The 22,289-nt window shown below is 42.7% G+C and overlaps 1 protein-coding gene across 4 annotated transcripts in view; it reads right to left on the bottom strand.

The window, feature by feature from the left end:
* Positions 1-1,049: 1,049 nt before the first annotated feature.
* Pde7b (phosphodiesterase 7B) overlaps positions 1,050-22,289 on the bottom strand; it is a 319,484-nt gene continuing 298,244 nt past the window's right edge. For all 4 annotated transcript variants that reach the window (XM_085689065.2, XM_048425265.3, XM_087911509.1 and 1 more), the window contains 4 exons: positions 17,971-18,115; positions 15,363-15,459; positions 10,866-10,946; positions 1,050-4,606 (listed from right to left, as the gene is read on the bottom strand). In XM_085689065.2, the coding sequence (XP_085545191.1) occupies positions 4,392-4,606; positions 10,866-10,946; positions 15,363-15,459; positions 17,971-18,115 (538 nt within the window). In that variant the 3' untranslated portion in view covers positions 1,050-4,391. The remainder of the gene's footprint in view (positions 4,607-10,865; positions 10,947-15,362; positions 15,460-17,970; positions 18,116-22,289) is intronic.

Genomic DNA, 22,289 nt, shown 5'->3' with positions numbered 1-22,289 from the left:
CTGGGACTTGTTTCGTCTGCATGTACTGGCTTTTTGGGATCCTAGTCTGTTTGGAAGCTCACCTTCCTAGACCTGGAGGGAAGGGGGAGGAACTTGAACTTCCCACAGGGCAGGAAACCCTGACTGCTCTTAGGACTGGAGAGGGAGGAGGAGAGGGAGTGGGGGGAATGGGAGGGTATTGGGAGGAGGGGAGAAAGTGGAAATTTTTATAAATAAATAAATAAGTAATTTTTTTTTTTTAAAAGAAGCATCCCCTGGCTGGATGTCCAGGCACATGCCTTTAATCCAGATTTTACTCAGGAGAGAGGACAGGTGGATTTCTGAGTTTGAGACCAGACGTGTCTACAGAGTGAGACCCCCATCTCCAAAGCAACCAAAAAGAGCATGACAAAAATAAACACAAAAGAAGCAGTCCCTGTTAACACGACTCTTTGACATCAGTCAGATCCTACTGGAAGGACGCAGTCCTTTCAGATTACGATACGCTGCACAGCTTCAGGTATATGGCGGCTCCTCAGCCAGGACTGCATTACATGTTAGTTGCTTACATGTTTCAACCACTTGACAGCTTCAGCCGGGTTTCTGGGCTTGCCCGGGTCATGTCTGACCTTCACTTGGGATGTCACTGTGCTCTCTCTCTTGGTCTTGACTATGTTGTAGGCATCCATGATTGAAAAGTAGCTTCGCTTTCATGTGGGGTGACGTTCAGCAATCGGTGGGATTCTGAATAGCAATCTTAATAAGATGGGTACGGAGACTATCTAATGGTAGTTTTTAATCCTCATTCATATGTGTACCTGAGAAATGTGAGTCAGAAAAATAGAGGATTCTGGCAAAATGTTGAACCTCAGTGTGGTTCCGTTTCCCTCACTTGGTGCTAGATGAGTGAGTGATGTCTCTTTCCAGATGTTTCTGCAGCCCTGGAGGAAGGAGTCACACAGACCAGGTTTAGCACCGTGCACTTTGAACCTTGCCTAACAGGAACATCCCCATTGGGTAGACTGGTGATGTGTCAATCGAGGGAGAATCAGGATATTTTTATACTGTGATAGTTTAAAGAAACAATCTTTATTTTTAAGTGTTCATCTGGATAGACATGCCAATGAATATTTCGGTCACATTTTGAGCAAAACTCACAAGTTTTTTTTTTTAAACTTTACATGTGTACACAAGATGACACAATTTTATGGGCTCTTAAGAGAACAAGGCATGAGGAATACAGTGAGATACAAGCTCATAACCAAATCAAAGTCAGTGAGCATATCTGATTCAGCACAAAAGGTCACCAAGCTGTGTTTTAAGAGGGAGGGCTATCTGAAGACGGGGTTGCAAATGTGCTCCGAGGCCCTTTGTGGAACGCTGTAAGCGGTGAGGGGAGACAGAGAAATGCTAGGTTTTACTCAACCTAACAGGGAACTATGGGTTTGCAGGGTTTCACGTATCAGGTCTGACTGTTTATTCAATGACTGCAAAGAAAAGAAGGCTCTGATTATCATGCCCAACAGTGATGTACTCATTCTCTCTCTCTCTCTCTCTCTCTCTCTCTCTCTCTCTTTCTCTCTCTGAGATCTTGACTTTGGCTTGCTAAAACAGTTCTTTGAGGCCTTCATTTCCAAGCAACGAAGGAATTAAACATGAGTTAGGTGGACTAACAGGTTGAGACTTCAAAGCTATAGTGCTACACGAATCAAGAGCCGTGTCTCCACTGCTACTTGGACAACTTGTATTAAATTCTTCTGAGAGCCATTAGCAGGCAGGAAAAGGAAGAGTTTTCACAGTTAATTTTTGCCAACAAACGTGGAGCTCAAGTTTCTAGACGGCAGAAAAAGGAAGGTGCATCTATGTATGCGGCACGCCCCCCTTTACTTCTGATTTTCATTAGATTTGTGTCTTATAACCATTGGATATTTGGTAGTTTTATTTGTTAACTCCTCTTTAGGACTCAACTGCAATGTGAAAGCCCTTCCCCTATAAACCTGGAACTACTAAGAATGCCCCATCCTAATTAACTCACAATATGATCATAATTTAAGCAAACTCTACTTCCTTAACTCCAGGGAGAGATTTCATTGGCTAAAAACGATGTTTTCTTTACTATTTTTATTTTGTCATCCTGAGCAATTGATTTCTTTTATATGATCTCACATATGTAAAGCCAGACTACTATAGCCCCACCCCCCAAGAGAGGGTTTGAATCAGGTATCCACCCATCCATCCATTCATCTTGTTTGAGGCCTTGCTTAAGTTCAGACCCTCAGAATACCATAGCAATAAAGAAACGTAAGTCAGTTCATAGCTGCTACGGAAAACAAAAGTTAGTGTTAAGTTTCCATAACCTCCCTTCTCAACCATATCAGTAATTTCAACGCATCCTCCACTCATTTTCGAAGTCCTTTATACCTTCCTTAGCGCCCCTTCTGACAACCTTGCCTACTTCAATGAAAAATATAACCAACTTTCCAATTCCCTCCAACACCTTAAATCTGCAAGTCCCAATCTCTCTGCAAGAACATATTCCAGGCCAGTCAAGCTTTTAACATGTCACTTGTATTGTCAGGAGAAACAGACCCACATCAGTTGCCTGTAGGAAATGAGAGCTAGCTGTCTCTATTAGCTTGAGAAGTGGCTTGACCACAGCTGACATGTTCCCTCTCCCGTTCCACGTTTGGTAAAGAGAAAGGGGGCACTGGTAGCTTCCGTCTAACATTAGTTATGCTAGAACTCATAGAGAAAAGGCTCAGTGCGCAGAGTTTGACTGAGTAAGGATGCCGAAGCACTAGACTTTACAGCCAAGGGCCTGCAGAAGAGTGGTAAACAGCAGCCCAAGTTGACTCTGCTGGTTACAGCCTAATGAACCACAAAGACCTGCTAGGAGGGTAAAGTCTCTAATAAAACTGAAACAGCTTCTTTCCTTAATGTGAAATTCAGCTAAATAGTTGGGCAGGTGTTCACATGAAGCTATAGAAAAAAAGGAAATCTCCAGTTACTATCAACACCAAAGAAATGCACACCAACCAACCACGGACCAAAGGGACTTTGGTATGTAGCCATACAGACAAATGTGTGGCATGGGAGCAGGGAGTTCCCTGATGGTTAGATGACAGGGTCATAGAAGGCTTTTGAGACCTGCTATGTCTCCTGTGAGGTCGATGCACCCCGTGTTCTTTAACAGGAGTCACATAAACACAATCTTATCGGTGGCTTGTTAAAACAGTGTGCAAGGTTGCTGCACTGGAAAGCGACCTCCATCTTGCAGAAAGGGTGTGATTATTCTGAGGAAACCAGACTTGGTGCCATAGACTAAAAACTATGGCCTCAAGAGGAATGCACGAGAAGTTTTCCCCCCAAAAAGTCCCCTCCAAGACGATACTCGGTTTCGGCTTGTGACCTTAGCAGGAGAGCAGAGAGATGGTGATTGGTGGCAGGCAGTTCAGAAAGACATCCCTAAAGATTTAGTTGGGCAGCTTTGGGAAGAGGAAAGATGTTTAAAGTTAAGGCCTTTATCTGCGAACAACAGTATATTAATAAACTCTATACCATATTTACAAATGCATTCTCTTGTATTAAAACTAACAGTATTCTGTTCACAGTGCCATTGTTTATACAGGTAGCAATCCCATAATACTCGTGTATTTTGGCATGGGAATCAGTAGCGTTTGGTATTTACAGAAAATATACACGTGTGAATATAAACAGGTCACTGAATCCGTAAAAGATAGATTGGCCGGAGGTGCAAAGGAATGAACTGTACAGCACCTTCTACCGGACGGGAGGGGAAACACGGGGTCTCGTAAATCGCAAAGATGCCAAATCTCTGACTAAAAGTGGCCAAGAGTCAATAGCAAAACAGTGAACCCCCTCTTCAGGTTTGGGTACACTGAGTAATCTTAGTCCAAAGATTTAGACCCATTGCCTGGTGCATGAAATAGAAAAGTTAAAAAGATTCATTATTATTTTATAATAATAATTATTATTAAAATAGAAGGTACTCTCTCTCACACTCTCGTTTGTGCTCTGGCACGAAGACCAGTCTTGCAGTTCCAAGTATGCTGGTGTTGTCATGCAGGTCGGCGGTCTGATGGCGAACCCTAAAATGCTCTGGACGTAGGAGCTGCTGCCAGTCAGTGTGACCAAGGGCCAGAGCGGGACATGGCAGAAGCACCTCTTTCTTACTCCCGGTCTTTTCGGTTGGGGCAGTCGCCCCAGGATCAGCTCCAGGGACAGGACGAAGCCGCTCATTTCGGCAGCTAATGCTGAGGTGACAATGGCTTCTGTACACTTGGATCAACGAAGGGAGGCGGTAAGTGGCAGGCGGGTGGCATTCGAAGCCCAGAGTGGTGGGTTTGTGGCGACGGCCGTCAGATGGCCTTGCTCCTGCAGACCTGGCTGTCTTAGGGCGTGGCGCCTTCCGTCTGCTCCAGGGTCTCAGATGTGGGGGCCGCGGAGTCCTGGCCGCTGCCCCTGCGTCTGTGCTGCTTGGACAGCAGACTCTTCCACTGGGCTTTGTTGTGAGCCAGATGGCTTAGCATGTTCTCCGACAGGGTGCTGTTCCCGGTGAACCGGGCCCACTCCCGGAAGAGCGGCTCCACGATGTAAGTCATGAAACCTGCAACATGCAAGGTCACAGGCGAGGTCACCACCTCCTTCACAAACACGACTGAGACCCACAGGGCACTCTGCCAGGGACAGGTGGGTAAACAAGACACAGTCACTACCTGTAGTGACCTTCGGTGGCTCCTGCTTAAACATTCGTACTTCAGGCTCCACATTCGGGAAAAGGAACTGAGTACTAACCAAGCCTGCAGCATTCTGGTAAATGGTTTAACACGAGTGAAATGCTTAAAACGCCTGCCTTAAGTACTGACCGCTAACTGCTATTATTTAGAGAGAGAGAGAAAGAGAGAGAGAGAAAGAGAGAGAGAGAGAGAGAGAGAGAGAGAGAGAAAGAGAGAAAGAGAGAAAGAGAGAGAGAGAGGAAAAAAGTGTGTGGAATCAGGAAAGACAGGCAGAGAGGAGAGAAAATAAATGGGTGAGGACCCCAGGGATTTAGGTCATAATTCACCCTGGTTACCTAGTAGGATACCTTTTTTTTTTTTGAGATTATTATTTTTATTGTATTGCCTTACCTTCAATGACACCAGTCTGTGCGGTGTTTTGTTTTTATTTTAATTTTATTTTCTTGAAACAAGTTCTCTCTGTATAGCCTAGGCTCTGGGATGCTGAGATTATGGGCATGTGCTGGCAGGCCCAGCTCTAAACATTCATTGTCAATGCAGACTTTTTAAAAAAGCAGTGCTAGCTAGGATTAAAACCACGACTGGGCACATGCGAGGTAAATGCTCTACAACGGGCACACGCCCAGCCCCTTTGATAGAGAGTTTTAGCTGCAAAAAGCCACCCTGCTTTAGTGAATGCGGACGACTGTTTGATGTCAGACTTCCTAGCTCCATCAAAGCCCCTTCCCGACAGGGTCACATTATGAGGCCTTGGCTGGTCTTGAACTCATCTCGACCCTGCCGTCTCTATCTCCAGAGTGCTGAGGATACCGGATTCTACACTCACATCCAGATAAAATTTCTGTTCTTTTCATCATCAAACACTCATCGTGGTCTAATCCTGTCTTATTCTTAATGTGTTTTCCACATTAAGCATGATCTCTTAAACAAAGATAAGTTTCTGTGTAGTGTGGAATATTTGGAATTACCGTAAACTTGGATCTATTTAGGTTTCATTGTACTTCACTGAGATGGAAACATGAAGAAAATGGCAAATGCTTTTGTGTGGAATAATTTTTCCAGCAACGAACACTTTATATTTATAAGTACATGAACTATAAGTACTCGCTACTCTTGAATTTACATATCTGACTTTTTTTTTCAAAAAAATTGCAAAATGATAGCCTTCTCAAAGTCAAAGTATGAATTTTAGAAAGTGCTGCTTCCTAAGTAGAACAGTTGCAGATCTAACATTTAAAAAAATATTCAACCCCTTTCCCCCTGACACTACCGTGGAATTACCTCTGACCTGTGACGTTACCGTGGAGTTACCGCTGATTTGTGCTGGTGTTCTGCGAAGGCTTTTTACTCTAGCTAGGAAAGTGATTTTAAAGCCGTAGTAAGCGTCAGAAGGGCTCGAGGAGCTGCCCCCTCAGTTGCTGTCATTCTCACTCCTCCGGGGATGAGCTTACTGTCCCTTCTGCTGTGGTGGGCGGGGTAGGGAGGGATGGTGGCTTTATATGGCAGGCTGAAGGAAACCTTTTTTTTCTTTTTGTCTTCCTATAGATTCTACAAATCAGAGATGAGTTTGATTTCCTATCTTTCAAAAATGATGGAGGGAGGGGAGGAGTGAAGAAGTGTGGGAGAAGGGGAGGAAAGTGTTCCGTCCTTTTTGGGCGAATATGAACTTCTTCCGCAGAAAGTCAACCCTAAGACTCACACTCGGGAATGTACCATTTTGGGTCGGGATGGGAGAGAGAGGTAGAGATTGCTCTATACACTTTTACCACTGAGTTATCTCCTGGGAGATGGAGCAAAGAAAGGGGAGAGTGGATGGCTTAACCAGAACTAAATGGTGTGTGAAAAAGTCTCATGGAAACCCATTTATTAACAATCTAATTTCAAAATACAACTTTAAAAAAAAGAGAGAGAGAGTTTGATGGAATTGCCTTGCATGGGTGGGCACTGCCTCTCTCAGAAGACATGGGCTATTAAATAAAAATTGCACTACAAGGCATGGAACACTGTCCTATGAGCCAGGGGTCTCTGAAACCCTGTAGGTTACTGCCATTGCCCCATGGTTACTCCCCACAATTACATGGTTAAGACTCTATTGCTGAAGATACCACACAATTTGGATGTAGGATATAGAGAAATCTCAAACTAACTGGGACACTTCCTCCTTGATGGCCAGCTTTCAGTGTGCCAGAAGGTATTATGCAGGCTGCTTTGGAGAGAAAAGATTGATGTCTTTTAACCCAGTGCTTGTTCCTGTGTGCTGTGATGTTGACCTGCCGGACAAGATGTGTCTTCCAGCACACCCGTGGCACGAATGTTACGAGTTAACTAACTGCTTTCTGATTGAATTTGAGGCCTGTTCCACAGGAAAGAATTTCTTGTCTGGTATTGCAATCCTAATCAAAAGCTCATGGCTACAGAGGCCACAGGCCCTAGGGCAGAACATACTGCTTTGTTAAATGTTCATGCATCAAATTGTCTTCTAAATATTTGTGCTTATCCCCGTAGGTCTGCGCTGCTCTCGACCTCAGTGAGAAAAGCTTCCTTCTGCAGTGGATAGCAGTTGGTGGAGAAAGATACCAACTAAGAACGAGAATCTGAGTATTCAATATTAAATGAGAGAGATATCTTATTATCCCTCCCTCTCATCCCCAAAGGCCTAGGGAGCATTGTGGGATAGGAGACAAAAAGAATGTAAGACTCAGAGAATGGGAGGTTTCTGGGAGATGCTGGGAGATGTCATCCTCTGGTCATGACTTGGCTACCACAAATTATAAACTTGGCAGCCGTGAATACCCACACAAGACCTATACAAAGTCAAGTCAGGTAAAATCCATGCAGAGATGGGGTGGATGATCTTTAGGCCCTACTCATACTGAGTTGCTTTTGGCAGTGAAGAGTTACTGGGACAGGGAGAATCATTTTTTATTAAGGATATAACCACTGGGTTTCCCAGGCTCTGGTGAATGGTTCCACATTTCTGCACATATGAGCAGTTCTATTTGAACTTGGGTCATAAAAATAGATATGAAGTTGGTATGTGTGTGATGGGGGGCTATGGAGGGGGAGATAAGGGGTAGATATGATCATATTTCATCGCATACATGTATGGAAGTATCAAAACTAAAGAAAACTATAGGTTTCTTTTCTATTAGTCAACACAATAGCCACGGACAACAACAACAAGAATATGAGAACAGACTCTTAAGTCGGGGGGAGGCAAGCCAGAAAAATAGCTACATTGTGTAGGATCCTGTAGAGAAAGGGGTATGTGGGTGTGGACTGGAGCTTGCAACATCCATTTGTCTCCTTTATCTCTTCATCATTTTCCCAATTTAACCTGACTTACCTTGTCACACTTCCCGACATGAACCTGCCAGAGCTGGCAGATGTGTAGCAGGGAAAGATTTATGAACGGAGTGTTGTTTTATAATCATCTTCCCTTTCTCTGTCTTATTGTTATTCTGATGTAGTAGCCATAGGAGTTCCCTTTTCATTCAATACCCATTCCATTTTAGAGGCAGTATCTATGGCAACCACATATTACTAGACTGAAAACCAGGACATATGATGAGACAAAATACATGTACAGTGTGTTCTCATGACAACAGCAGGGCAGACCTCTGAAATCAGACCTGTCCTCCAGATCTAGGCTGTATGCTTAATAGTGTAAAGGTTTTTAACTGGGAAATGCGTGGCTCTAAGTGTTATAAATGGTAACCTGGCAAGAATCTTTCTATCCAGAGTTTAATATAAGGAGTCTCAGAATTAGGAGCCTCCTAACTAAAGCACAAAGCAGGGCTGGACTCAAGGAAGCTGAGGCTGCATCTCTGTTGTTGGTTTCTGAGTTGCCCTTTGCTCTTGACGTGTTTCTCTCTCTCTCTCTCTCTCTCTCTCTCTCTCTCTCTCTCTCTCTCCTCTCTTCCTCTCTCTTCCTCTCTCTCCTCTCTTCCCCCACTCTCTCCTCTCTTCCTCTTTCTCTCTTCCTCTCTCCCCCCTCGCCTTCCCCCATGTTCTCACTTTCTTCTTCAGCTGATCTTTGCAGACGCCCCTTTCCAATGCCAAGGCACTGAGCTTAGAGACTCACAACCCTATGGATGCGATGGCGTCTGTGGAGTCTGTGGGAAAAGGTGCAAAGCCATGAACAGCTAGATGTCAAGGATGGAGTTTGGTAAGGAAAAGAGTTGAAGTTTTGTTTGGTGTCGATGGAAGGACTCCCAGAAGAAAGGCTAGTGTTACATAAAGATGGAATTAGTGATTTAAGATGTAGAGCAAAAATATTTCCTTCCCTAAAGTGAGGAAAGTAAAATTTTGCCCACTTGATCTGCGTGAGGATCTTATGTGTAATGAGATTAGATAAAGTAATAATCACTCTGGATGCAATGCGAACATACTTGAACAGATTACCACAATTGACACTGGAAAGGGAGTACGGTTTTATGAGAACATGTCTGAAATAAGTTTTAAAGAGGAGAGAGAAGAAATTCTGACATCTGGCCACAAGGGGACAGCAGGGCTCTAGGATCTCAGGCCTTACATGGGAAGGGTACCCTGAAGAGACTGTGAATGGCTAGAGTCTATTCTTTGTATATGTGGTGTGTTCTCATGTGCATGTGGTTGCATATGTGCATATGGGTACACAGGTATCTGTGCATGCAGTTGGAAGCCAGAAGTCAAAGATGGGTGTCTTTATCAGCTGCTCTCTCTTTTATTACTATTGTTTATTTTTGTGTGCGTGTGTACATGTGTGTGTTTGCACGTGTGCATGTGTTCTCATGCATGTGAATGTCTGTACATGTGTTTTGCATTTATGTGCACATGTGTGCTTGTGTTTGCATTTGTGTGGATTCATGTGCACATTCGTGTGCATGTATATATGCATTTGTACATGTGCTTACACACGTATATTTATGTGCACGTGTACATATGCATGCATATATGTGTATACATATATGTGCGCATGTACATTTACACATGCATGTGCATGTTTGTGCATATATATGTGTGTGCGTATGTATGTGTGTGGAAGCCAGAGGTAAATTGGGTATTTCTCCAAGATTGTCCTCCACCTTTATTTTTTAAATTATTCTTTAAAAAAAATTAAAAATAAATGTTATTTTAATTTACATGTATGTGTGTGTGTGTGTGTGTGTGTGTGTGTGTGTGTGTGTGTGTCTGTATTTGGGCATTGACACATGAGTGCATGTGCCCAGAGGTAGCTGGGAGCCACTGGACATGGGTGCTAACGACCAAACTCGGGTCCTCTGCAAGGGCAGTTACATGCTCTTCACTCCTGAACAATTTATCCATTATTTTGAGACAGGGTCTCTTACCCAACCTGAAGCTCATTAATTCATCTAGGATGACTGACCAATGAGCTTCGGGGATCGTTTTGTCTCTGATACTCCTCCTTGCTGGCTTCTGTACCTGGCTTCTTATGTAGGTTCTGGGGATCTGAACTCAGGTCTTCATGCTTGTGTACCTGTGAGGCAGGCATACTGACAGAGCCATTTCCCACCCACTCCTCCGTATCTTTTGAGACAGGATCTCTTGGTGAGTCTGAAGTTTGCCTAGCAAACACTTTACCTACCAAGCCGTTGCTCCAGCCAATAGATTCTGTTCTTTTTGTAGTGCTAAGGATGGGTTCATGGCCGTGCACATTGCATGCAAGGACTATACCTCTGGATCACCTTCTGAGCTCTTGGCATTTTAGATTGGGTCTTACTATGCAACTCAGTCTGGCTTTGAATTTGCTACTAGTCTACACTGGATTTGAATTTACGATCTTAATGGTTCATCATCCCAAGTGCTTGAACTATAGGTATGTATTATAGGGCTTCTCTTGATTCTTAATTGTATCCTAAATCACAAAGTAATACTATAACTTAGTATTAAGTAGTTAAGGGTCTGTAACAAATCCATACCTTAATTGTTCTAATTTCTCAACTGAGGATTATCTAAAAGATCAGTCACGATTAAAGTCTTTGCTTGGTCCAGCCATTTAGATCTCTGGAAGGCTGTGCTGTCATGGTTGTTGTTGTTGTTATGATTATTTTTATGATTTTGTGACTCCTGGTAGAAGTGCAAAGTTATTTTTTTTTTAAAAAAAAAACAAACCAGATTTCAACTCACCAATTTGTATGCTAGGGATCGAGTCTTTCTGTTGATTACAAAGAGGACTGATTTCCAGTTCAAATTTCTGCTCAAGGTCACCTAAGGAGGAAAAAGAAACACATGACAATTCAGAGTTCATAGGATGTTGGAGGAACTTATTCTGGTGGTTACTTTTTCTTCCCTTAGAATCACCATGAACCCTTTAGGACCACTGGCTCTTGGAGCTTGTCTAAAAAAGGTGAAAACCAAGGGCATTAATGATCGCTAACAATGGCTCATTTGAGTAGTGTATACTGAGAGTGGGACAAAAATTTTAAAATTGTATCTATTTACTCTCTCTGTGTGTGTGTGCATGATGCATGAGTGGAGAAGGTGGGGCACAACCATTAGGCAGAGACTCTCCTCTTCGCCATGTCAAGTGTGGGGCTCGAACTTGCATTCTCAGGCTTGCTGGCAGGTGCCCTCGCCGTTTTCGCAGATAGAAATGCTTTCTGCCTAGTCCATTCTGGGAACTCCTTGAAGTGTGTCCAATACACTAGGAGCTAAGATTTTAATTTCTTTTTACATGATAACTAATTAAAATTTAGCTTACCACATAAGCCTCAGAGATAGTATATTAGAAAGTGGAGCACAGCGCCTTGCCTTCAAAACCCAGCTCAATCCCACCCTTGTCAGCAGTGGCCCTTCCACGATAGGTCTCTACTGTTGTATTGCATGTCTTCCCGTGAGATTGGTTTAGTCCTTCTCTTACTCAACAGACAAGGATGAAACACTTGTATTCTTTGGGAATTCTACTAACCAATGCACAAGGTTGAAAAAGAAAAAGCAAACAGTCTCTTTTCTCCAGAAATGTTGCTGATTAGCATTTGGGAGGTAGACACTGTAAACCAGCTATATTCCTTTGTGGCTACTGTAACATCCCCTATGTGGAATTATTTATATAAAAGTAAATTTTACTGACAATTAGACAAAGCTAGAGGTGACTTTTTGACCTAGACTTTTTGTCTGATCAAAAAGATTAGACACTTTTTGAAAGACTAGATTAATTGTGGAGATCTCAATCCATATTCACAACTTATATAAAGACATTCTACCTTCTTTTTTATTTTTATTTATTTAATTTTTAGATTTTTTTCAAAGTTTATTAAATTATAAAAGTTTCCATTTCCGCCCCTCCTCCCAACACCCTCCCACTCCCCCCACTCCCCCTCCTCCTCCCTCTCCATCCCTAAGAGCAGTCAGGGCTTCCTGCCCTGTGGGAAGTTCAAGTTCCTCCCCCTCCCTCCAGGTCCAGGAAGGTGAGTATCCAAACAGACTGGATCGGGAGAATCAACATAGTAAAAATGGCAATTCTACCAAAAGCAATTTATAGATTCAATGCAATCCCCATCAAAATCCCATCAAACTTCTTCACAGACCTTGAGAAAATAATAATTAATTTTATATGGAAAAACAAAAAAAACCCCAGGATAGCCAAAACAATCTTATATAATAAAGGAACGTCTGGAGGTATAACCATCCCTGACTTCAAACTCTATTACACAGCTACAGTATTGAAAACAGCTTGGTACTGGCATAAGAACAGAGAAGTCGACCTATGGAATCGAATAGAAGACCCAGATATTAACCCACAAACCTATGAACACTTGATTTTCGACAAGGGGGCTAAAGGTATGCAATGGAAGAAGGAAAGCATCTTTAACAAATGGTGCTGGCATAACTGGATGTCAACCTGTAGAAGAATGGAAGTAGATCCATATCTATCACCATGCACAAAAATCAAGTCCAAATGGATTAAAGACCTCAACATTAATCTGACCACTTTGAACCAGATAGAAGAGAAAGTGGGAAGTAGTCTACAAGACATAGGCACAGGAGACCACTTCCTAGGTAGAACCCCAGTAGCACAGACAATAAGAGAATCAATGAATAAACGGGACCTCCTGAAACTGAGAAGCTTCTGTAAAGCAAAGGACACCGTCAGTAAGACAAAAAGGCTACCTTCTGACTGGGAGAAGATCTTCACCAACCCCTCATCTGATAAAGGCCTGATCTCCAAAATATACAAAGAACTCAAGAAACTAGACAATAAAACTCTAATTAACCCAATTAAAAAATGGGGTGCTGATCTGAACAGAGAATTCTCAACAGAACAACTTCGAATGGCCAAAAGACACTTAAGGTCATGCTCAACATCCTTAGCGATCAGGGAAATGCAAATCAAAACAACTATGAGATACCATTTTACACCGGTCAGATTAGCTAAAGTCAAAAACACCAATGATAGCCTACGCTGGAGAGGATGTGGAGAGAGGGGAACTCTCATCCATTGTTGGTGGGAATGCAAACTTGTGCAGCCACTGTGGAAATCAGTGTGGCAGTTTCTCAGGAAACTGGGAGTCAACCTCCCTCAAGACCCAGCAATTCCACTCTTGGGAATATACCCAAGAGATGCCCTGACATTCTACCTTCTTAATGTTTGTCCTTCTGAGTATCTGACATTTTCCTAATTCATAGGCTCCCATTTTCCTCTCTCCTATGTCTGAAACCTGAATTTAAAGGATTTTTCTTTGTTTAACGATGTGTTATAGCCATGATGTTTGTCCTATCTGGGCATAGTGGCCCATGCTCACAACGCCCACATTCTAGAACCTGAGGTAAATGGGCTGTGATTTGGAGATCTACCTCTGTTACATATCAAGACCCCATCTCAAAACAACAGCAACAACAACACGGTGACAGCAGCAACAAAAGGGACAATCATCCAGAACTGTCGATAGAAGGCTGACTGCCAGGGGCAGGGTGAGATGAGTTGGCATGAGACTAAACCCCTCACTGAAATCTAGAATAGGATCAGTTAAGATGATAGAAACTATAAAGTTAAAAGAACATGCGATATGAAATGAAGATTATTTGGGTTAACAGAATCCAGCATTCTCATAATAAACAGGACTTGTACTGGACGGCAAGGCGGTTAGCTGGTTCTGGCTATGAACTGGTCAGTTCCTCAATTCCTTTGTCTGCCAGGGGATATCCTGCATGTGTGAAAGGTCCTCTGTAGCTATGGCAGAGACAAGCATTCCAGGCCTTTCCATATTATTGCACTGCATACACAGATCTAACCAGGGCCAGTTTTTGCCTAGAAATATTATAGGTCACCTTATTGCTTGGTGCCGCGAGTTCCTCTTAGTCAACAGCTTTGATTTGGAACTCCATGTCTGCCCAAGTGATATGACCCCTGCCCCAAGTTGCTTAGCATCTAAGTGTCAGATGAGCGAGTTAAAGGGTTGAACCACAACTGACACCAACCGCAGCATGTGACTGAATTAAAAGCAAATGGGGCAGAGAAGAACCTTGATGTTCAACACTGTAGCCCCCGCCTCCTCTCCCACTGCTGATTCAATAGTTTAAGCATCACACCGTGAATCACACCTTGCTTACTCTGAAAGCTCTCTGCTCCAGCTTCATCATGCTCCCTTTTGTTCTGACCTCAGTGGAGACTTTATGTCTCGGTCAACTAGAACTTTGAACTTCCAATGACTCATGCTGAACGCTTGTCATAAGAGTTCCATGAGCACTTTCGCTCCCAGAGTGTCAGCGAGCAATGCCTTCTGGCCCCATGTGAACTCATCCCTCCTTTGTCTTCTGTCTGCAGAATGTCACGATGCCATTGACACATCTCTCAGTGGACATTTATCCCCGAAGGCTCACTGTTGCTGTTTGACCTCCCTGAGGAGCTGGTATGTGGGACACTTTAAGCTTTATTTGTTCCCAGCCTCTTAAACCTGATCCTGTCACTAGCATGAGGGCACTGCTGATGCCCGAACAAACATCCTGAATGTTGAAACCCAGCCTGAAGAAACAAGGCTGTGTTTAAATGTCTGCATCCCACCCAACGTCGGGATTCTGCTTGCTAATTTACTGCCTGCCTTCTGAAGGCAGGCGATCTTTGAAAAATTATGCCCTACCTTAGGGCCATTTGTCTTTTCACAGAAATATTCACATTTGTTATTGTTGAAACTATATTCAAATGATTTAGCTCAGTTCTTGGCTAACTTTGAGCTATTTCATTGGAAACTTTAAGAACCTGAGAAAAAGGCGCACAAAAGGCTCCAAATCCTTCTCTCAGGATGGAAGACATTGACCTCCAAACAGTGCTGAGCCTTTAGACTGTACTCAGTTCATTAAAAGGAAGGTCAGGGCAAAAATCGAGCTGTCTATCATACATACATACATGTATATATGTATGTGTATAACTGTATGTGTGTATCTTGCTTTCATTCATTGCATTGTATCTTGGTATTACCTGCTTTCATTGTAGTCAGTGATATTTATTTAAACTTTTCTTCCCCATGAGAGGGTTGGATGGTTCACAAGAGAGTTACAGAAAAAGGTTAGGATAATCAGAGTTAATGAAAGAGCAAATGTCATGACAGACTAGCCATTCCTGTTTTATTAGGATCATTGTTCAAAAGGAGAAGGGGCAACAGCTCCCCGGATGTGGGGTCTACTAACCTTGCCTGTAGAACTCCTCACAGACCCTTTCGCTCCACTGTTTGCTCATCTCCCAGATCCGGCACGGATTGCAAATGTCAGCACACTTCAAGGCGATCTGAGAACGGACAGGGCAGGGAGAGAAAGTCAGAGGGCGTCTTCAGCTGCAAATGTACCCCAGGCCTGTGAGGCCTGCCTGTCTGTCTCGCGGTAGCAAGCCCGTGTTTACAGAGCGCCTTCCCAGCATGCCTTCTCAGGTGCAAATGTACCCCCAAGTCAAAGGGCCCAGGAGGTCTGCCTGTCTGTCTCGGGTTCCCAGACCCTGTTTACAGAAGGCCTTCCCAGCATTCTGTAAAGTTTCTTCTCACGAAACAACTGTTATCCACAACTGCATAAAATCCTTCATCAGAGCTCCCACTTTACAGCAGCGAGGGAGGCGAGCCACCGTTTAAGGGCACAGAGCTTCCTGGGGAAGACTTGGGGGGCGGGTGGGCAGGCCAATGAAAACCCTGGTCTGGTTCCATCTGTTGCCCCACCCCTCTGTGGCAGGTCGTTGCAGGAATCTGGCCAGACTCAAGTACAATCATCTGGAAGTCACTCTTATGTGGCTATTCTCCATACATCTCTTAAATTGTGTTAGTGTAAGTAAGCTCAGCCTGCCAGCCAAAGTACTACGTCATGCTAAACCCAGGAGTCTTGTGTTTGCCTGGCTAAGTCAGGGCTTCTTGGACTGGATCTGAGGTGTCTCTCAGGTCTGTCAGTAGTGATGATCCTAGGGGAGTCACCTTGAATTCCCAGGTGTGTGGGTTCTCCTGACTAGCAACTAAGCGACAGCTGCCAGGAGACCTGCTCACCGGCAATGCTCATTGCTGTAACACAGTTCCTTATATCAGAGTGGACAGGAGTGTTGGGTCTGGGAGAGTCTTGGATGACACTAAGCGATAAACCCAGCTGTTTTCTTTGGTCAGCAGGGGCACCAGTGCATGTGTTGGCATAGGTAAGGGGCAGAGGTCCTTTTAAGGATTCTGTTGAGTTAGCAAGACTTTCTTTCGCAATGCAGGGCCAAATGTTTCTGTTACAAGTTGGTCTGAGTCAACCCCTGGCTCATCTTTGAGCACTCAGGTACTAATCTTTGAGCACTTAGGTAAGTGAATACTGGTTTAGAAAGAAGTGGGGGGAGGGATGGAAGAAACATATATAGCTCAGTAAAAACAGGGAAAAAATAAAGGCAAATCTATAAGAATAAAAAAGAGAAGTGTGTGTGAGGGTATATTCCTACAGCTGGAAGCAGGGCATTTCCTGGTATGGATGGAGTACTTTGGGAAGTGACAACGTGAAAGGCCTGGAATAAATGACTATGGTCCAGTCTCTGGTTGTAGTTGGTCTGTCTAGGTGAGCCAGGGTCCACATCTAGGCATGCAACCATCTATGCCAAAAGGACAGGAAGATGAGAGAAAGCATAAGGAAGGCTCTGATTTGGATATTGGGACAAACTTCTAGTTCTGAGGTCCAATATGTCTCCCCTTTTTGCATCATAAATGGCTTCTTGCTATGGAGTAAAACAGAAAGGATTGAGCTTGATCCACTTCAACTATTTGATTCAAGATTCAATTCAATGTGTATGCTTGTATCTGAAAAACCACAAACCTCTCCTGAGCAAGAACTTAGGTATAGGAAAAAGAAGGCAAAGCCGATCTGGCCAGGCCTCGGGTGAAGGAAAGCTAAGGGCTTTTCAGGGTTTGGTGGCCCTGTGATTCTCATAATCTCCTCTCAGATGAGAGAGGCAGTCCGTCCATGGCACAGGTGTCGCACTGATTAACTTTCCGTCAAGACACAGAACTCGGTAAACGCTTGGGATATGGGTAGCTCAGGGTAGAGCCCTTGCTGTGGTATTCTTGGTCAAGGCTGCCCCTTTTGGATGTGACTCCCAGCACTGTTTTTTCCTTTTTGTATAGCAGGAACTATCTATACAAGGCTGTGGTGGTTTGAATGAGAATGGCCCCCATTGGCTCATATATCTGAGTGCTTGCTTTCCAATGGTGGAATTGCTTGGGAAGGAGTAGGAGGTGTGGCCTTGTTGGAGGAAGTGTGTCACTGGGGATGGCTTTTGGCATTCCCAGTTGGCTCTCTTTCTCTCTCTCTGCCTCTTTGTAGTCGTCTCAGCATGTAAGCCCTCAGCGACTGTTCCAGCATCACACTTATGCACACTGCCAGGCTCCCTGTCACAATTGTCATGGACTCACCCTCTGAAATAGTAATCAAACCTCTCGTGACATGTTTTCTTCCCGAAGTTTCCTTGGCCATTGGCATCTCTTTACAGTAGTCAAAAAGCAACCACGCCTGAGGGTTATATACTTACTGATACGTGCAGTCTTCCATTGAGGTTACTTTGTGATGAGGCAGTTACCAAGCAAGGAAAAAATGAGATTTTCCATCCACTTTCTGAAACCTTGATTTTGCTTGTGCTTGGAAAACACTTAGCAGCTGCGTATCTTTCCAAGCTTTTAATAAAGTAGGTCACCACTCCAACTTCCCCATGCATTAGAGCGCCTCCTCAAAACGTGCTAAAACCATCGATTGCAGCCCCAAGTGTTTGCACTTGGCCAGGCTGACGGCTTCTGTTGCTTACCTGAAGCATAAAGTGTCTGTCTTGTACATTCTCCAGTCTCAAGTCTTTATTGTGGAGGTGGGCTTTCAAGCGGGTGAGAAACTCATTCTGCCTGTTGATGTCTGTGGCCAAGATCAGGGAGCCCAGCTGCTGTTCAATATCCTGTCTGCATCCACAAGAACAAAAGAGAAACACACACTCACAAAGCCAGTCCCACTCGGACGACTGAGTGTCTCATCATCGCACGCGGCTTGCCATTTTAACCTGTAATTTATTTATCACACAGCACCCTGGTCCCTCACAGCCTGAGAGTGAGTCTTCTGTCCTTGCATACGAGGTGTGTCAGTGCTGCACAGAGAGACTCAAACACTAGGCAAATAAAGTTGTGTTCATTCCACATTCCCACGGATGCCATGGGGGAAGATTTGAAAGAGTAAAGGAAAAGCATGCTTTAAGAGGGACATAAAAGACTTAGAAAAATCATAAACGTTTGGGTCGTGCCTTTTGAAATTTCAAAGTAGCTAAAACATTAAGATGTTCGTAGAGAAAGAAAAGGTGGCAACCATAGTTTTAATGTTCAAAAATATTTATGTCTATCTCTTATTATGTGTATGGGTGTGCTTGTATGTCTGTGTATTATCACCACTTGCATGACAGTACCCATAGTGACCAGAAGAGGGTATTAGATTCCCTGGTTACTAACGATTGTGAGTTGCTTGATGTGGGTGCTGGGCACTGAACTCCTGTCCTCTGGAAGAGCGGTAAGTGCTGTTAACCAATGAGCCATCTTTCCCAGCCTAACGATCATGATTAGGAAGACATAATGATGAGGGTACTGTGGGATGGAATGAGTCAGTAATAACACAAAATAGACAGGCCGGAAAGAGACAGTAGAACTTAAAGTCAAATCTGGGTCATTACAACACCACTGCAAACCAACAGACAAGAGACACCTGAGCATACAAATGGTGCAGGAGAAATGGGACATTTTACAAAACCAGTGCAGGTTAAAGCTTTGTTTCTTGTGTTGAAGCCACTCAGGAGACGGAAGGACTGAGAAGTAACTACTGAAAGTTCACCTTTAGAAATGGGCAGTGTTGAAGCAGGGTGCAGAGAGAATGGCTGTGCCATTTAATGAGTCAAGGTGACCCTGTCATCACCACCCAGTCAAAGATCATTGCCAGTGTCCTAGGCCATCCCACTGGCTCTCCCATGCTCTCCTCCTCCAGCAAGACTGCTGTAACCATCCCCCTTGCTTTTGCTTTCTTCTTCTTCTGCTGGTTCCATCATTTAATAAAACGATTTAATTTTAGCCATTTTCAAACTTTGTTATATGGCATATACTATATATGTAGTATACAGTAATACAACTTGCCTTCACCCCCTTTTGTGGGTAGGCTTTGTACTACTTATTTTTTTAACCATATTTTTTTATTCTTTGAGAATTTCATACATGTGTACAATGTGTTTTCACCAAATCCTCCCTAGTCCTTCCCCTTCATCTCTTCTCAGGTCCTTCACCCTGATCTACCTCTTTTTTCAGTTTTATCCCCCTTTTTTGGTTATCTTGAATCCAGTTGGTATTTCTAGTATGTACATTGGTGTAGGGTCATTGATTAGAGCATGTTACCTCTGTTGTTGTTTTGAGACAGGGTTTCATATAGTTCAGGTAAGGCCTTAACTTATTATGTAGGGAGGCTGACCTTGAACTTACAGTACTTCTGCCTCCATGCCCCAAATGCTGCAATCATTATGCCACTATGTCTGGCTCATGTCTTGTCTTTTTGACTTGAAATTTTGTTTTGAAATTCATCCGTGATGCCTGGTAGGCTCTAGTACATAATTTTTATTATTATATTGTATTCTATTATAATATATACTGTAATATGTCTATCCATTTTGATGGTCACTTCAGTTGGTTCTAGTTTTTGACTATTATTAAAAATGCTCAATAACCTTGCTTCTGTACTTCCAGTTACACACGTGCAGAAGATTATCTTGGGGACTTAGTCAGGAGTGAAATGGCTGTATCATACTGTGTGTTCATCTCTGGTTTACAAGATATAAATTAGTGCAGTGTGTCTGGGGAGTACTGAGAAATTAGCGTGAAAATCATTTGATGGTGGAAATGAGGTGATTAAAGCTTGTGTACAAGTTCATATTGACATGTTAACAAGGATATGGCTAGGAAAGTATGTGATGTAAAGATGATTACCTTTTTGCTTAAAATAACAAACATTTTATGGAATAAATAATTCATGAGTAGGATTATAACAGTTGCCATCATGCTATACAACTGTTGAGTAGTATATTTATTGATATGCAAAAATGTTATGTTTTACTGCATAAAAAAGGAGGATACAATGAGTATAACGTGTGATCTCTGAGGTAACAGAGAGTAAGTTAGATATAAAGTAGAATTATGGTTGATTCCCCTTTTCTTTATATTTTTCAATGTTGCATGCATTTAAAAATATGAGCAGTTATTAAATTTATAGCAAAAATTATAACATTATCATTAGAATTGTTTTGTGAGTCAAATTGAAAGACAAATTAAGAACTTCAAGTAATATTTAGAATATATAAGAAGGTTCCTATACACGATATAGAGTTCTTCCAAATGAGTAGCAGCAACAAAAATGGGAGAAGAGAATAAATAAGGTTTCTAAAATAAATAGCAGTGGCCAATGAATACATAAAAAGTTTCAGTGTCAGCTTGAGCAAAAGATTCACGGTAATTGAGTGAGAAGTTCTTCCATGCTTTCTCTCTCTCTCTCTCTCTCTCTCTCTCTGTGTGTGTGTGTGTGTGTGTGTGCGCACACATACTTGTGGAAACTTCCAAATATTTCAAACTAAAATAAAAGATACAGCTCAATTTGCAAGATAGTTTGTTGGTAGATTCTTTTGTTATCAATGGCAACACAGGTTAAGTATAGCTTCTCGCAAAAACAATCTTTAAAATCCAGAATATCACAGTTTTGGAAGAATATATGCATTTTAGACTTTAAGGTCTGGGAAAAACATATTTTGGTATATCTGCAATTTGATGTTCAGATGATAAATATACCTGTTTTCAAATGGAATGCATGGAGCTGTGTGCCATCTGGCATTCAGCTTAAAGAAATATTTTATTATTTTATTATTATTATTATTATTATTTTTACTACATATTAGCAAGTCCTGTTTTCCCAGGGACAGACACCCCTTGCCTCAGAACCATGCCTTATCCTTGTTATGACTTTTTGGCAGCACCTACAGATGTGAGCAAATATTTTCAAGAGTGAAGCAAAGGACAAGTAAAAATAGAATCCAGACATCTAATGGGCACCTGAAAACTCACTGAGAGCTGCTGATGTAATAATGTCTCAGATACAATGTGGCAGTGATTTTATGTTGCCCTTTTATTATACTTTTATTATAAAGAGTGTTATTTATAATGATAATTTAGAAACCACCTAGTTTCCAAGCAATAGTGAATAGACATATCTGCTCCAGTACGATACTGAGAAAGGGTCAACACAATAACTTTAAGAAACACACTGGATGATGTAGAAGAAGAAAGCCTTTATAGTAAACAAACACCATTAGGGTAGAAACTGGAAGCCTGATGTGGTGTCCAATGCCTGTGATTGCATCGCTTGAGAGCCGGAGGCAAGAGAATGGATGTGAGTGTGAGTCAACCTGGGCTAGAGAGTGAGCTCCTGTCTTAAAACAATCTAAGAAGAAGGGATGGAGCAATGCTGTGGTAAAGCGCCCTTGCTGCTCCAGCAGAGGACCTGAGTTTGGCTCCTAGCGTCCACACTGGATGATTCACAGGTAACTGTAACTCCAGCTCCAGTTAGTACATCATCTTCTGGCCCCCGAGGGGACCTGAATGTATACGGGGTACATACAAAAGCAGGCACACACATAAAAACAAAGCCAAACTAAACCCCAAAACAAAAGAACAAAGCCCTGAAAAGAACAACACACAAAACGTGCACAAAAATATGCCTTGCATCTTGTTAAAATATGATCGTACTAAAAAATACTGAGAGGAAACACAGCTGCTAGGTTACTGGTGACTATTTCTCATGAATGGGGTCACCAGTACTCGTTTTTCTTCTTTGAACTACATGAACCTGTTCGTAGTCTGTCTGCTGCTTTGTTCTTCAGACATGACAACTTTATTATGGTCCTAATGAGTTCTTCTCTCAGCTTTCCTTTGTTTCTGCATTTAACATATCTGGCTTTCAAAGGTCAGGAAAATAACTCTAAAGTCCTTCCTCGAGGGTAGGAAAACTAATAAAGATGAATCTAACTTTCATTGTGAAGTTTGTTCACAATTATTATTATGTAAT

This window comes from Myodes glareolus, chromosome 1 (assembly GCF_982192425.1).
Source record: "Myodes glareolus chromosome 1, mMyoGla1.1, whole genome shotgun sequence".
Taxonomy (NCBI): Eukaryota; Metazoa; Chordata; class Mammalia; order Rodentia; family Cricetidae; genus Myodes; species Myodes glareolus.
Note: the sequence above shows the minus strand (reverse complement) of the source record. Positions and strands in the feature narration are given on the sequence as shown.